We start from the raw sequence: 17,465 nt of genomic DNA on the forward strand, positions 1-17,465 counted from the left end.
AAACCTCCTGGAGTGAACAGGGACACCTACAACAAGATCAGGGTGCTCAGAGGTCCATCCAGCTTGAGCTTCAATGTCACCAGGGATAGGGCATCTACCCCCTGCTAAGGCTACCTTTTTCAGTGTCTCACCAACCTTACTGTAAAAAAAACCCATTCCTTATATCCAATTTAAATCTCTTCTCTTACAGTTTGAAATCATTTCCCCTTGTCCTATCATGGCAGACTCTGCTGAAGTATCTGTCCCCTTCTTTCTTACAGCCCCCCTTTATGTACTGAAAGGCTGCTATCAGGTCTCTCTGGAGCTTTCTCTTCTCTAGGTTGTACTTCTCTTGACTTATTACCATTTGAAAATGCTTGGTTTTACTCTGCTTCTTTGTTCTTACATGCTCAGCCTAAGTCTGGCTTTTCTAAATTTATTAGTTGTATCTCCCTTTGCCACAGTCATGTAGGGATATATGAACGTGGAACAGCTGGATTAATCCTAACACAGCCATTTACCATGCTTCTAGAGGCATAGAAAAAAAGAAGCTGCAAGTTTGCCAAACCAGGCAGATGTTAATGTAGCCTAGGGCTACTAATCCTTCCCTTCATAATCTGATGGTAGCGCTGCTGCTGATCTATGTTTTTAAATGCCAGGCCATTTTATATAGTAAGCGTATTTCTTCAAAGAAGCTTTATCTCAATGGTCTGCTTGTTCCATTTAGTAAAATGTTGGTACAAGTGCACAAGTTAATCAAGATACTGCAAAGCTAAGTGTGTAACAGTGCAGTGGTATACTTGAAGTATTTTCAGGACTGTCTGTGACCTTGGGTACAAACAGTTTTCCAAGTAAAGCATTTGACCTCAATAGCTCCTTTTTTCCATCATTTTCTGTAAATCAGAGATGATCCTATGTGAGAGTCTGCTTACAGAGAGGGTGCTGTTGCACTTCCTGGGACGGACTTGAGCCACAAGTGGTTTGGGAGTTAAGGCAGATGAAATGATGCAGCTGAAATTTGAGACTGCCTGCCAACTCCACTTCCCATCAGAGAAACGGCTCTGTGGCTGACCTCCATCTCAGAGCAGCTCTTCTTCCTGTTATAATTAAACAAAAAGAAGGTAGTTTGGAAATAGGATGTTTTTCACTGAAATGTGAAGTGACAGCACTGTGCATAGTGCAGCCCTGTGATCTCAGCACCCTCAGAGGCCTGGCCTGACCTTTGGCCATGCACAAGCCCCAGCACTGGGGCAGGGACCACACTGATGCCAAACCCAGCAAGTGCACACAGGGCCTTGAAAGGCTGAGCAACCTGGGTCTGTTCAGCCTTGAGAGAAGATGCCTGAGAAGGAATCTGATCAATGGCTGTAAATATCTAAGATGCAGGAGGCAAAGGGACAAGGCCACACTCTTCAGAGTGCAGTAAGGGTGACAGAGCACTGTAACAGGCTGCCCAGAGAGGTTGTGGAGTCTCCTTCTCTGGAGAAATTCAAGATCTGCCTGGACGTCCACATTTGCAACCTGATCTATGGAGCCTGCTTGGGAAGGGGGGGTTGGGCTCAATGTTCTCTGGAGGCCCCTTCCAGCCCCTGCAATTCTGTGGTGACACCGATGGTCCTGGGGAGATGACTCTGGAGGGACCTGGGGGATTTCAGCCTCCAGCCTATCATTCTCTGTCAATTACAAAACAAAAAGATGCCTTCTCTCCTTTCACCAGTTCTGTTTTTAATAATGCCAAAATGAACACAACCCAGCCTTCTGCTATAACTATTGATCATATCAGCATTGGGCTGGGGAATTTGGTAGCAGAGGCAAAGGTATCTCTGGCCACTTAGTTAATATTCTTGTGCTAGGTGCTGCTGCTGTCACTACCACAGATGCTTAAAATTGCTCACAGCTAGTAAGTCAGTATTGAATTGGTGACCACTGTAGAATACTACCTTTCCATGGGTAAAATATCTGAAGGTTTTGTCTGTTGTTTTTGTTTTTTGAATATAGTTTCTCTCACGCTACTTTTTAATTGTTACTTCCATTTCATGGAATCATAGAATCATTAAGGTGAAGATCATCAAGTCCAACCATCAGCATATCCCTACCATGCACACATGCAGTGCCACATCCACATGTTTCTTGAACATCTCCAGGGACAGTGACTCCACCATCTGCCTGGGCAATTGTTCCAATGCCTCATTACTCTTTCTGAGAAGAAATTTTTCCCAGTATGCAACCTGAAATTCTAACCACTGTGTCTGAACTGATCTAGTTCTTCCATAATTAGTCATAAGTCAGGAGTTTGTCTTCAGTTGTAACACTGATGGGTCTTGGGAAGGTGATTTGGTCACTACTTATTGATTCATGGTTTGATGTAGAACAACGTAAAAGAAGGAAAAAAGCTGTGAAGAAAGCATCATCTTTAGGGGTGATAAGAAGAGGATGGAAGCCTGTTCCCAACACTGTATCCTGGGTAATTTTTGGCAAACAGTGCTGTTCTGCTGGCATTTCCAGGCGTTCTCTAGCTTCACGTGGGATTATGCTGTAGGTGTGAGCACTCCATGTTGGCACAAGAGCTTGATTAATTTGTTCTCTGATGTTTCTTTTGATCTATTCTGTCAGCTCTGTGGCTGCATTAACAACAAAAGAAAACAAGAGATGAAAGGGCAGCCTTGTTGCAAATGGTTTTCCAAAAATAGCATTTTTTTCCCCTAAAGTCTTCTATTTTGACTTCATTTTAACAGATGGAACCTCAGCTCAAAGAAATCAAATAGTCAAATGCATCCTAAGTCATCTCCCTGACTTAGGAATCTCTTAGATGCTGTTTCTTGAGGTTTTTCTGCTGACGCAGTAGGTGCCTTTGGTCCTGGGTGTCTGTGCCGCCTGAGTCCTTCGTCCTTTGCAAGTTATGGAAGAGCAAAGAACTGTGATGCCAACATGAATGAGATCTTGCAAGACTGAAATAAAGGGCACTCTTCTTCTTCCGTGTGACTTGCATCTGTGATATTTTAGTTCCAGGCAAACTTTGAGGGGGAAAGATAATTCACTTCTGGCAGAGGAGCTCACAATCTGTTTTTCTAAGAGCCCTTCAGCATATGCATTAAACCTTAAAAAGAACAAGACACACAGTCATGTCGGACATTGTTGTGAAGAGCTCACCAAAAGACTCTGTTCAGTGTGCTGTACTGAAGGAGTAAAGGAAGGAAAGAAGAAAACAAAACAAAAACAAAAAAGGGTAAAATATAAGTGAACCTGTGCTGTATGATAAATAGACCGTTGGTGAATTAATATTTTCAGGTTGCAGCAGATTAGAGTAGAACTCCAGAGAGGCAAGTGAGAAAAGACACTCTTAACCACTGTCTAGTTCCCTGCAAGCACATCCTATATTTCCTCTTATTCTATCTTAAAGTTACTTAAATTCTTTATCCCTTTTACTTTTGTTGAAAAACTTTATAGAATCTTGCAATTCAGATTTTAAAAGAAATAAATCTGATTTCTGAACTTAATGGTTGCTTTTACCCACTTACTCTCACCTGTCAGTGTTTGTTTTGAAGAGAATTATAACTAATGTTCTCTGGCACTTATGTTTTTGGAACTTTTTTGTAAATACAATCCTATTTCCTCTCTCTCTTTTTTTTTTTTTTTTTTAAAGCCATAAAATAAATGCCACATTTTCCCCAGTTATCTTTTAACTATTTGCTGGACTTGGTACCATTTAGGACTTAATCTTTCTTGAGCATGGCTGACTAAAACTGTGCTCAGTGTTCTGCACTTGCTCTCAGCAGAAGCTGACTATGGTAGCTCTGACATTTCCATGGTGAGCGTGCTCCCCAGTGCACCTCAGCATTGCCATCTCTTCCACTGTCATGCCAAGTGGGTGCTAGTCATTGCTATGATCACCAGAGTTGATCCCGTTTCCAACTGATGAGCTGCTAGGTAGAGCAGAATTTGAAAACATTATCACACTCCAGAATTCTCGCATTTCACTTCTTTTATGCTTCTGTATAGTTCAGTTTTCCATTTGTGAGCTAATCGTGCTCTGTTAATGAAGTTAACCAACTTTGTCAAAGAATTCATCAACCAGCTGCACTCCTTGTGTCTAGCTGATTGAAAAAGATAATAAATAGGATAGGTTTTGAAATGAGTTGCTGAAGAACTCTGCAGGAATCCTCCCAATTTGATGAAAACTACACCGGCGCAGTGAACTGTCATGTATCCTGCAGCTGGTTCATTGCATATATTACTGTAGTTCTTGTGTTGATGCCCATCTTCTCTTGTGATAACAGAGTATTTCAGTAAAGCCTGAAGGGGGAGAATTGGAAGGCACATTCTAATTCTGCGTGTTTGAAATGAGGTAGTGTAGTTCTTTATCTTTATTCTGTGCTCTTTCTCTTCAACTAACTTTAGACTGATCACTCAGGAATTTTGGACTGTCTGTTTTTTGAAGGGCCATGTGTATTTTTGGTTATTTCAGCACTGGCAGTGACTGCATTATTTACCTTTTCTGTTCAGCACCTTTCTGTTTATATTAGGCTGAAAATTACTGTTTTTAGCAGCTTTGAAACTGGAAAAGAAAAAAAAAAGGCTGAGGAAATTTAGAGTACAGGTGTAGGTGGCTTAGTACAGAATGTAATTAAATAGCCCATTTCTTATCCTCGTATGTTTTTTCATTGAAATTTCTTAAATGGAGCAGTAGAATATGATACTCAACCATGCAGGAAAGCAGTTCCAAAAAGGAATGTCTTCAAGACCAGAAAAAAATAAAGATTAAGTTCAGCAAACACTTTTAATCAGCAGTGCTGGAAGGGAGGGGTCAGTCCTGGCTCACCATGACTTTGTTTCCTCCTGCCGCAAGTGTCAGTTTCAGCTCCTTATCTCCTGCAATAATTATATTGGTTCCAGTAAAAAAACTGAAGTGCTTTTTGGTTAAGCTAAGGGAGTGAATATTGTAATCTGTTGGTGAAGAGATGATGGCAAAAGCTTTGTTACCCTAGGAATGGTACAGGTGTGTGGTAAGATTCAGTCGCCCAAAAACCATATAAGCTGCGAATGCAAGGCATGGAAGGGAAGGGTCTGTATGAGGTCACTCAGCAGCTCACTGGCAGAGATTAAAGTAAAACTTCAGTTTTCTGAGATGCTGTTCATTACCTTGTCTGTTTAACAGCTGCTTCACTGATTGCACAAGTATCTCATACTGGAGTAATTAAATGGTGGACTGGCTAGAGAAGTCTCTATCCTATCTTGTTTCCTTTACCCAAGATTGGTGTAAAAACAGCCATCAGAAAGGAATGTCTGTATGGGGAGGAATTTTTCATCTACCTTCTGTTTACTGGCAATAAGGAAAGTGAAAACTTAGGGTTTCCGTATGAAAATGGGAAATGAATTAAGGTGTGCTGTTTCTATTGTTACCACTGCTGGAGTATGTCAAAGAGTCACAGTTTGGGACTTGTTTAAACTGTGCTATCCTTTGCAAAGGGTAGTGTTGTACTCAAGAAAGGAGGGATTTGATAAAATGCAATCATTGCTGTTTCTTGACTGAAGGCTCCAGGTGAGTAGATTTCATTCTCTGGGCTCATTGTGGTGCCTTATCTCTGTTTTGGAGCAAATGTTACATTAATCAGAGTAGCAATATTTCATAAACTTTTGGAGGAAGCTATACGTCTTGAATGCCTCATGCATTTAGTGTCCTACATCAGGTTTGAATCTTACTTTATTCTGCTGAGCTTGAATGTTTTGATCACTGTTCCTTTCTTTCTTCAGCGTCCGTGAACGTGCTTGTTCAAAACTGCAAGATTTACAACGATGCTAGCTGTGATATATCTGCAGATGGGCAGCTACTGGCAGCCTTCATTCCCAGCAGCCAGCGAGGCTTTCCCGATGAAGGAATATTGGCTGTGTATTCTCTGGCACCCCATAACTTGGGCGAGATGCTTTACACAAAACGATTTGGTAAGATGCAGTAAGAAGTCAGGGTGGGTGGGGATGTAAGAAGTTACCTCAGAACTCAGCCTTCAGTGAGAAACACAATGGTCTGAATGTCAATGCCTGTCTACTGTAGTAACAGGAAATACAATATTGGCTGCCCCACTAGCCACAGACATAGCATTGCTGGGGGAAGTTTGTGATATGTCTGGATATTTAAGGTGCTGGTAGTGGGTAGTTGCTGCAAGACAATTTTTTATTTGAAGAACTTTGTTGTCTTAGAGAGAGGATACTTGCAGCAGTGTCTTTACAAAATCTATACTCATGCAGGTCTCCTTCTTCTTCTCTGCCTCTTACAAGAATGAGCTTTGTATGCTTTACATTATTGGAATGCTAGAATGCTAGAAGAAGAAACTGTGGGAAAGATATGTCGGGAGGGATGTCAACCTTTGAGTGAAGTAACTACTGTTGTGTTTTATAGGGCCTAATGCCATTTCTGTGAGCCTGTCTCCAATGGGCAGATATGTAATGGTGGGACTGGCTTCCCGACGTATCCTATTGCACCCTTCCACAGAACACATGGTTGCTCAAGTCTTCAGGTTGCAACAGCCCCATGGTGGAGAAACCTCTATGAGGGTGAGTATTTGTGTATTCTGTTTCTGTGAATTTTTGTCAGTGATACTATGCTGCTTTGGCTCTAGCCTACTAGTTAGTTGTTGGTTTATGACAGCAAAATGGTAACATGCTCCAGGCTCACTGAATAATAAACATACGTAGGGATTTATCACAGAGGTATGCAAACATGACAGGAGAATATAAATCTAACAGAATTTTAAAACCTTACTGTGGTTTCAAATATGATGACAAACAAATATTCAGTGTCATATATTTGTAAGTCTAGATATCACTCAGAGTACTTAGTAGGTGTTTTCTATTTTGGGGGGTTACTATGCATCTATCTTGATCTATCTTGTGGCACTGCAGTTGGCTTTACTGTGAGGGAGTTTTTTTGGCTGAGGTTTCAAGATTATTTCCTAACATTCTTAGAAGGGACTTAACTTCTAGGAGTGACCGCCAGTGGTTTCATATTAGATTTGCTTACTATGAGACTGACCTTGTTTTTGCCAAATAGGGTGTTCATGGCTAATTATTAATGAGCTTTCTATGTATATGTAGGCCAGCTTTGGAAATGGAATTTCTTTTCTGTACTTCTGCTTTGTTGCTGAGCTGTGACCCACCCTGACTATTCAGAATGTGCATAAAACTACCTTTATTCAAACAGACACAGAGTTAAGAGACCGTGTACAGCTTGCCTCGTTCATCAGTAATAGTTTAGGATGGTAAAAGCCATGTGCAATTGACGAAGCAGAACTAGGTAGTTTCTGAAGCTGAAATTTGGATTCGGTGGTATTTTTTTTTGCTATGTATTCAGGCATCTTGCAGGAGATAAAGAACAACTATTCAAGCCTTTCCATTTTTGGGGAGTAACATGATTATGGTGGAATTGCTTCCACAAACAGTTTTTCCCTCTCTTTTTAAAGGTCCTTCTGATTATTTTTCTTTTGGCAGAGCCATCATAATGTACAGGAATTAGACTGGACCATTTGACTAGTGGCCTGGCGCTGGGGAGAGAATTTACCTCTGGCCCAGATTGCTAGATTCAACTTCATGCTCTGTAGTTACTGTCTGGGCTGCTCATTATTCAGGGAGGGTCATATCAGCTACATTTTTACATGAGCTGATTTATCAGTCAGTGTTAAAATTCATGTTTATCTTCATCACCTGCTCCACATCATGAGGCAAAGTAAGACTGATAATGAAGATATTCTTTAGTGAACCAAGTCAGCACGTCTTCAGCCCTGATTCTGAGCTACCATTCTGGTAAATGCCTCTTATGGTAAGAGACAGATTAAAGATCATTTGTGAAAACAGCCCAATTTGGCTAGTAGGTATGGTTGGTAAAAGCTGTGTGGATATGACAGGATTACTAATTACGTGGATTCAGTATCCTGCTAGAGCCTTCTAGTTTGCCCTGGTATTGATTCATTCATTTTCATTCAGTCATTTTCAGATCCTAAGTTTTCAGTACCAGATAAGGGAGTGTCACCTCCCGTAGTCTTTGTACTGTATCATAGTAAGTTAGGAAAAGGAAGTCCTATTAACTAAAATCATGTCTCTTTGCATGAAAAGCTATGGTAAGATTAATGCCTCTCATCCATTCTTTACATTTTCTCTAAGCTCCAGTTGCTGCAGCTTGTAGCCATTCTTTTTGGACACACATTCTGTAACTAACAAAATCAGTAAGCTTTGGTCTGAATCTTCCATTCCAGTATCTTTCATTTATTTTTTTCATGTCCATTTTGCACATACTTTCTTTCCCCAGAGTCTGTAATATTCTTTAAATGCTTGTATCCTTGCTCTTAGTCATCACTTAGCGAAGTAACGCTTTGTATTCCCTTAATCTTTTCTTGTATTTCAGTCTCCTAGCTTTAGGTTTTTAAATCCTAAATTCTCTCCAGAATAGCCATTTTTTCCCCTCATTCTGGTATATATTTGAATTGCATAATTGTAGTGGACCTCTGGAGATCATCTAGTCCAACTCCCTGCTAAAGAAGGCTTGCTAGAATAGGTTACATAGGACCGCATCCAGACTGGTTTTGAATATCTCCAGAAGAGAAGACTCCACAGTCTCTCTGAGCAGCTTGTTCCAGTGGTCTGTGAACCTCAAAGTAAAGTTTTTCATCATTTTCAGATGGAACTTCCTGTGTTCCAGTTTGTGCTGGTTGCCCCTTGTTCTGTCACTGGGCACCATTGAAAAGGGCCTGGCCCCATCCATTCCTGCCTAGTAGATATTTGTAAACACTGATAAGGTCTCCCCTCAATCTTCTCCAGAACTGAACACAGACGTGGCTTCACAAAACAGTAGAGGGGGAGAATCTCCTCTCTTCATCTGCTGATCACGATCTTTTTTATGCACTTCAGATGCCATGGGCCTTCTAGGCCACATGGACACACTGCTGGCTCATGGTCACCATGTTGCCCATCAGGACATTCAGATCCTTCTCTGTAGAGCTCCTTTCCAGCAAGTCATCCCCATACCTGTTCTGGTGGATATGGTTATTTCTCCCAGGTGTAGGACTAAACACTTGCCATTGTTGAACCTCATAAGATTCTTCTCTTTCCTACATATGTAATGTGATGAATGTATGTAATGTGATACACAGTCTTGCCAAAACTCCATAGAGGATGTTTTTTCAGCTTTTTTTTTTTTTTTTTTTTTTTCCCTTTTGGAATATGGAACTTTACTTATATATTAATTTACTTACGTTTTTTTTATAGTACCTTGACAATTTTGTACAATTTTTCTCACTCTTGCATTGCATCACTGCACCCCTGTCTTTTTCATCTGCTGTAGTTCTGGATTATTTTTCTCCAGATGGTGTGCATGTATTCTAAAGGTTGCTTTTTTCATCTCTCTTGCACTTATATTTTTAGCTTCCAAAAGCTTTCCCCCCACATTCTCAAATCTATCCAGTCTAGCAGGATTTGTTAACTAATTTGCTGCTTTTCCCCTTTCCTGCACCATGATTAAAGACATTTAAAATGTCTCATTTTCTGACTGCTTTGGTCTTTCAGCTTTCTGCCTATGTGACAGGGTCACAACTAGACCAATTTAAATTAATTTGGTTGAAGAGCCTTCCTGTCAGATGACGTTGGCTATAGTTTCAGCATTCTGGTGCGTCGTTGGTTGTCTTTGTGCAGTCTGCAGGACCAAGCTTGAAAAACATAAGACTGTTAATCTTGTAAATGTTATTCCTTCATCTAGTTGTAGAAATTAGTAAATCAACTGCTGGCGCCAGAAGAACTGTCACTTCTTCTGTCTTGAGTTTTGCAATAGCTCCATAAGTTTGTAATGCTTTTTAGGACATGCAAAATAAAAATAGAAGTTTAAGTAGGAAACTTTATTCATAGCTCACCATCTTTACAGTGACTGCTGCATTCATATTCAGTTGAGTAAAAACCTGTTTGCAGCTTGGCCAGCATGCAGTAGAAAGAGGTATAGGAAAAAAGGCACTGGTGGAACTGTATTCTTCTATCTCTAATGTGCACATTAGAGAGAATCGGAAAGCATCCTCTCTGCTTCTGCTTCTGTGCCAACAGTTTGTAATACAAAGCAATTGCTGTTCAACTTCTTAATTAAAAAGAAGTCATATCCATGTTCTGAAGCAGTTCTTTGTGGATGTTTTAATTGTGCATTCCTTGCAGAACTCCCCAGAGAGAAATTCAAGAGAAATGCTGTATCAGATAGTATGCAAATTCTTAAAAGGTGTCTCAGGATTATTCCTTCCTTCCTGACACCATTTGACTACCTGTCAATGCATTGAGAGAGCAAGGCTCGGCAGTGTGGCTCCTAAGTTGTTGTGAAAGCTTGGCAACCTGCTGAGAAGTGACATACAGTGATTACTTCTGTTTCCTTTCTCCGCATCCCTAAGTAGTAAGGGTAATGCAAGTTTCCATTCCTCAGATAGTTTTCCTTGTCTTCCTGTTGCAATAGAAGTTTTGAAGATGCAGTTAATTAGCCCTGGTATGTGTAATAGCACTTAGAAATATCCTGGCTGGTGGTGTAATTTGCAGAGCTGAAGGGAAATGTCCTGGATAGTATCATGGAGCATCTTGATAGTCTGTATGTATCTTGCTTCTATTCAAGAGAGATTGGGTAGAGCTAAATAGGTCAGAATCATGATTTTACTTACGAATTGTGCTTAGAAAGGGAGTAAAAGTGGTGAATTCTCATCTGCTGTGATAGCATCATGAGCTAGAGATCCATGCTCTTCCTGCTTATTCCTTTAAAATTTAATCTGCTTAGCATTTCGGATGGAAACCTGCCTTTCCTTAAGAGCAGGTTTCTTTTTCATATTGAGATTTAAAAAGCCTGCTAGTAGTACTGACTTCTAACAAGAGTGTTATGCATAAACCTTGTTTTGTTTTTCTCTTTTTTTGACAACTAACAAACATATCTGATATCTGCCTGTAGCTGCTTTTAGCAGATCTCTAGCTTGGGGTAGTGTGGAAGCAATGATGCTGGGAATTGTCCTGATACAGATGAATTTCAGAGATGGGACGTTTGGAGAAAGAACACAGGAGTTTGCAGCCTATTTTGAAACTGTAGTTGGAGGTGATCTGAATAAGAAGAATCTGCTTTCAAGCTGCTTGGTCCTGTGTTCTCTGTTACTCCAGGAATGCATGGAAGCTAAAGAATATAGAATAATGTGAACTTAGAAAATTGGAAACTTAGAATAGCGAGGATCATAATGCTCTGGGTCTGTTACCTATGGATAAGAAGGCCAAAAGATACTTTTTTTTCTGGCATTCAGAAATTCTGATGTCCTCGCTTTTCTTAATTTTTTGTTTTTATTTTATCCTAAGTAACTGAAATCACAAAAATGCAATTACTATAATTCAAATTAAAATAAGCTCAGAAAGGAATTTTTTAAACTGAGGAAAAGAGGATGATTGAAAACTTGATTGACGCAAAGCTAAAAAACTAATGGTGTAATTTGTGAGGAGTGAGATGACAACCAATTCCTGTCTCAGGTACTGCCTCGTGATTTGAATGTAAAAGGAAAACCCAGACTTAGCTCTTGGAAAATTGAGAGACCCAAAATTAACTCCTGACAAGGTGACTGGCAGTGGCAAAGATCCTGTTGAAGTGGTTGGTCTGTGGTCTGGACAGAAGGGGCTATGCGTGCACTTTGTTGTAAACAAGAGAATTCCAAATACTGCAGGAAGAAAAGCCTAAAGCAGAAAGGCACACCTGGTTTCAGCACAGAGACAAGCTTTCTCTCAGAGTATTAAATCTTGACTAGGAGAATGCACAGAACATGTGAGAAGATGTCAAATTGTATTGCATACTCTGAGCTGTGCGCAAATGTCAACAGAATGTATTTAGTATGGGCAGCAAAGGGGATGGCATTGCCACACCCCATTGACTTACTTGGATGCACTGTGAGTGCTCCTGCAGCTGGAAGTGAAGGCTCTTCAAGCCTGATAGCAAATGGCTGTGAACATTTGCTTCGCTGAGAAACAAGTTATCGAGTGTTCTGACAAAACTATAATGTAAAAAGAAAACTGATGGGAATGTGTGGAGATGGTTTGCCATAACAAGTCAGCTCCATCAGAAGAATTCAGGTAAACTGACATGTGTCTGAAAACAAGAACAATTTGAAAAAAAAAAAAGAAAAAAAAAAAGTACCAACTTCATGTTATGGTACTGAATGAACGTGCTCGTAGGTATGGTCTCTCATGTCTTCATTTGAGAGAGATTTTGATATCTGCAAGTGGACAGAGGGAGCTCTTGACTATTCTGAATAGAGCAGAGTGTAGTATTTCCAATTCCCACCCTAAGAAATTTTCTGCTGCTGGCAGAAATTGAAGCAGGTAGATGCTTCTTTCACAGTCAAAAGTCCAAGCCAAGTCACTGACTGAATGTATTTCTTGGTACTAGAAGGAGGATGTGGGGGCAGAACCCTGTTCTTATTGATACGGGAAATCTCTCCTTTTGATCCAGAGAGAAGCATATTATACACTTGTTACGACCAAATGGTTGGTTATGCTCTGTCAACCAGTAGATTCTAGTTAATTTTATAAAACAGGGCATCCAAAACTCATGCTGGGAAGCACTGTTTATGTAGGGTGCTGCAGATAAGAACTGCGTTCACTATTAGAAAATACTATGCTACACTGGCGTTGCAGATGGCATGAAAAACTTAATAGATTTGCACGTTTGATTACAAATGGATAAATAAGTGTGTTGGAAAGAGGTAGTGAAATTGTTATCTTGACTGGTTTCAGCCATGTCTGCACAAAGGCTGCTGAGGCACAACTTAAACTGTAAAAACTTGACCTTCAGAAAATACTGTGTTAATATCTCATGCAATGGTTAAACATGTGAGCAGTATTGATTGTAACAAGTTGTGTGAAGGAAAGCGGCATCAGTTCTGTATGGGCTTACTTCGTGGGATACAGTAGTAAGAGCCAAGACTTTTTGTTTAACATGGGGGCCAGAATTAGGAGAGTTGAGCTCCAGCAGTTTGGGTAAAATCGTGAGCCCGTTTGCCCTGCAGTAGCTACTGTTTGCTTCAGTGCAGTTGGAGACATAGTTATAAACTAGGTAGGAATAATTATGGCAAAGATGGTTCCACTTCTGGGATGGTTTAGATTCGGTCATCTTACCAAAGTCACCCTGAGGAAGAGGAGCTTTGGTAAATACCAGGTTTGTGCTCAAGTCACCACAGTCTGGGAAGACCTGTGTAATTTCATGAAGATTTGTCAGTACCTCTTCATACCATTTTTCTTGAATTAAATTTAAGCTAGCTCTTTTCTCCAGTAGTTATTCCTTCCAGACGTGTAGGCAGCTGGATGACAGCCTCTTATCACCCAGATGAGGGTGCACATAGCTCTGTCATCAACATATTGTTGACACTTGATCTTGTATGCCACTCTGTTGAGGCTCAGCAGACAAAGAGTAGGGTGGAATGGCAGCTGTGCGCACATCCTTTGCTCTTGTCATTAGATCTTTAACATATTGTGGATCTTACCGCTACAGTCTCAGTGTGACATTTAGTGGGGAATTCAAAGGCAGTGCTTTTGGACTGCAGTCTGGGATAAAGGCAAAAATAAAGAGGCTTGTCATTCTTTTCCCATAGAAGTGACCATATTTTTATTAGATCCTTCTAGCACTGACAGCTGCCAGTGATTTTTGCAGGAGACAGCAATAGCTGGGGGCACAGTCCTCTTGCACAGTTCAGTTCACTTTTGTGTCTGCACTGAATATATACGTATCTATCTTCCGTCTTGCTAACACCCCCTTTGGCATTCATTTTTTGTCCTTTCGTCTGTTCCAGCCACACACACGCCTGATTGAAAGCACAGTTGTTTTGTTTGGCAGTTTCTTGCTTACTCAGCCCTAGTTTTCGGATCCAGGCTTGAACCAGTCACCAAAAGGGCTTTTTGCAGGTATTATCCTGGTTTTGCAGCCTCTGGGAGACTGGTAGCAAATTAATGAGCTGCTTCACTGCAAGAGTGTTATCTTCATGGTGAGAGCTTTGTTACCTGGAATGATCAGCATCTTTATGTAACCTAGCTCTTGTTAATGTTCAGTTATTTAAAAACTACTTAGTAGTCGGACTGCAGACTTGTGAGATAAAGTACTAGGTGATATAATGCCAAGAGCTTGCCTAAAGACAGGAAGGGCTAAAGAGAAGCCTGAGGAGAGGAGTGCTGTAACTAAACCTCTCCTGATCAGCACTAAGTTATGTGACCAAGTATGGTCAGGAAGAACCAACAATGCTTTATATTTGTGCAAAGTTTCTTGGTTAATCTGCAGACACTTCAGATGCTGTCTCGCTTTAGGAAATAGATCAAGTCTCCTCAGTTAAGGTTTCAATGGTTGCTGAAAATAAAGGATTAGCTCTCAGTTAATTCACCATGGCTCAGAAAGCAAGGGAAGGATTTTCAGCACTGGCAGCAGATGCAGAAAAAGGCAGAAAGAGGTTTGTTGTATCAGAAAAGAATGAAGAAGAATTTCATGTATGATCTTATTGCATCTGGGGTAGATAAATGGAGTTGAAAGAAATTTTATTTGTGCTGAGCATTAGATGATAAGATCCATTTGAGGATAAGACTGACAAGTCGAAAAAGATAAGTGCATTATTTTTGCTTCTTCCATTTTAACGGAGAAGATCTAATGGAAGGACGTGTCTGTTGTTGGCAGGAATTAGCTTTGGGGGAGGGGGTGAGTGCAGCACGAACTAACCTGTTTAATAAGAGGAAACTTAGAGCAGAAGAGCAATTTTTTTTTCCTCTCCGATCATTGGAAATGCATGCATTTTTATTTACATCTGCAAATAGGTACAGAAAGGAGACTCCTTCCAGAAGGGAGATTTGCTTCATTACAAAACATAGATTGATGTACATTGTCTTATAAATTAATCTATCAATCCATCAGTCAATTATTCCAAAGAGTATTTGTTTTACTTTGCCTTCAAGGCCCTCTGCTTTAGACAAGCTCAATTCTTTAGACAAGCTGCAGAGGTCTGTAGGCTTTGTGGCAGTGCATAGTGTAAGCCTCAATTTCTGCAGCTTTCTTGAAATTCATAAATAGAAGGTGGAGTAAAGAATGATAATCTAAGCAAAAAAGGGAGAGTGTTATTTATTAAGGCGGTCAAGTTAGGATGTCTGTTTCTTGTTATATTTCTGGACCTTACAAAAAACCAAAGAGCTGTTTAAAGTAATTGGCAGCATTATAGAAGTCAGTGATACAGGTGGCTTCCTGGCAGCAAAACAGAGGACATACAGTGCTTTTAGTAGAGCAATAGGTGCTTTACTGCAGTTTCTAATCCAGTATGCTAATGTCAGATGTGAATACATTGACTTAAAAAAATGTACCAGGTGAGATCTTTCAGTGGCAATACCCTCCTGGGGTGAGTAAGGCAAAAAGCTGTCTTCAATTGATTTGTTACTATTCAGTCTCAGTAGTGTGATTGAAGTTAAAAAAGGCTTGATTATAAACTTCTGAAACTTCAAGGTCAGATTGTAGAGCCAAAGATGAAGGGCAGATGGGGAAATGCAGCGTGCATGAAGCCCTCGTACTGCTTTTGTTTTCATTCTGCTTGTGCCTTCATCTTGTCGCTGCACCTCATCTGCTCTGCAAATCGCAAGTGCAGTTTGCAGTTTTTTTACAAGCTGCTACTACTACTGTTTGAAGGCCCTTTGTATGTAGTCTTTGTGTTCAGCTGTAATTTCAGTGAATGTAATTGCAGTGTTGTGAATTAATTGTGCTTTTAAGATTGCATCTTACTATATGGCTCATGTAGATTAGTTTATTAAAGTGTATTGCCTAACAAGGTATCTGTTCAGGCTAAAGCTCTAGCATAGCTGCAGCTACACTGAAAAGCTGTGCTGTCCCCACGGTTACTGTGTGGTATAAACTGTACCCATACAAAGAGTACTCTGTTGATCTGCACTGTATGTGCATAGATATTTAGTTGTACTGTCAACACTTGTCTCTTGTGCCTGCACAGGTCTAATGTTTCTCCTCATAACCCTCTTTTCTGAACCTCTTTTCTCTGCAGCCCAAGTCAGGGTGTCTGTGAGGCTTTGGATTTTGCCAGTCCCCTGGTAAGAGTGGCTGCTGCCCAGGAAGCAGAGTATGACAGCTGTACGATGTGGAAGAATGCAAGAGCCAGGAACAGAGCAGCACGGGGTGGTCAGGGTCTCACATCTCTGTGCCTGCCATCAGCCTCAAGTTAGAGGTGTGGTCAGAGCTCTCATTCTTCCCTGGGCACTATGTGTTAAATCTACTTGTCCTTTTGGCCTGTGTCCTTTGATGATGTCCTTTGAGCTGGTATTGCTCTCAGGGAAGAGACAGCCCCATGCAGGATGGTGCTTGTTTTGCAGCTTGATGTTCAGGTTGATGCTTTCGGTGCACTCGCCATCTCTGTGTTCAGATTTCCCTCTGTACCTTAGTTCCTAGTATTCTGTTCTTACTTGTGCCTCCCTACCCAGTTCCTATTTAATACTTCTTATGCCCTTCAGCCCTGTTTAGATTAGCACACTAGATGTTTCTCTTCCTGTGTGTTTTCACAGCTTGCCTCTGGTGACAGCACCGACTCAGTTGAAAATTAATAATTAAATTTTAGCCTAGTGCCTGATAAACCAACCTCATCTGCTCCAGCCCTTCCTCTCCTTTTACCTGTCAGGATGGAGCTTCACGGATGAAAAGATTTCACCACGTAAACAAGTGAACAGCTGCACCCCCTCCCCACTCACTCTTTATCAAGGCTGATCTAGCAGCCCAATTTACTGCCTGGGCTAAGCAAAGGTAATAGCTTGAAATTTATTGGCATCTTGAAAGGAGATGCATCTAGTTGAGAGCAGAAATGTCTCTATTGAATTTAAAAAGATAAACACAAGAGTTCCTGCTGAGTTTCCCTGCCCACTTGTGCCAACTTTCTCTTCTCCTCGAGCTTCAAAACATGTTTTTTCATTCTCGGATGCCAGCAAGAAGGGAAAGATAGGTTGCACTCTGCTGAAGAAGTAGTCATCAGTACTCCCCTGCTTTCTTTTGCTGTGAGCAAAGAACTGGCTGTGCAAGCAGCATGGTGCCTGCAGCTTGCCCAGTCCTGGTGCTACTCAGCCCAGGTGAGTTTTGCAGCATTGCTGCCAACTGGCATCAGCACGGGCTTGGGGCAGCCTGCTGCTTTGACTGACAGGATCCTGGTCCAGCTTTTTATTGTTGGCAGATCTCATAAATAGAAGTAGAAGGTGGACTTTGAAGAGTGTTATTAAATGGCAACAACTTCTCTGAGGTGGAACAAGAAGGAAAGAGTGAAGCACAAGGTCTGTAAGTAACGATAGGGCTTTGAAGAGGAGAAGCTTGCAGCAAAAAACATTCCTGCTCCTTCAGGGCAGGTACAAATTAACTGTCTAGCTCTGTGCATATGTGTTGTGCCCAAGGCTCCCTTCTTTCCACTCAAGTCAGCAGCTTGATGCTGAAGGAAAGATCATTGGGA

At 40.9% G+C, this 17,465-nt stretch overlaps 1 protein-coding gene across 2 annotated transcripts in view; it reads left to right on the forward strand.

Moving 5' to 3' along the window:
* Positions 1 to 17,465, forward strand: part of AMBRA1 (autophagy and beclin 1 regulator 1) — a 115,828-nt gene that overhangs the window by 68,554 nt on the left and 29,809 nt on the right. For both annotated transcript variants that reach the window (XM_048949401.1, XM_048949402.1), the window contains exons 12-13: positions 5,731 to 5,919; positions 6,374 to 6,528. In XM_048949401.1, the coding sequence (XP_048805358.1) occupies positions 5,731 to 5,919; positions 6,374 to 6,528 (344 nt within the window). The remainder of the gene's footprint in view (positions 1 to 5,730; positions 5,920 to 6,373; positions 6,529 to 17,465) is intronic.

The sequence above is a fragment of the Lagopus muta genome, chromosome 6 (assembly GCF_023343835.1).
Source record: "Lagopus muta isolate bLagMut1 chromosome 6, bLagMut1 primary, whole genome shotgun sequence".
Classification (NCBI taxonomy): domain Eukaryota; kingdom Metazoa; phylum Chordata; class Aves; order Galliformes; family Phasianidae; genus Lagopus; species Lagopus muta.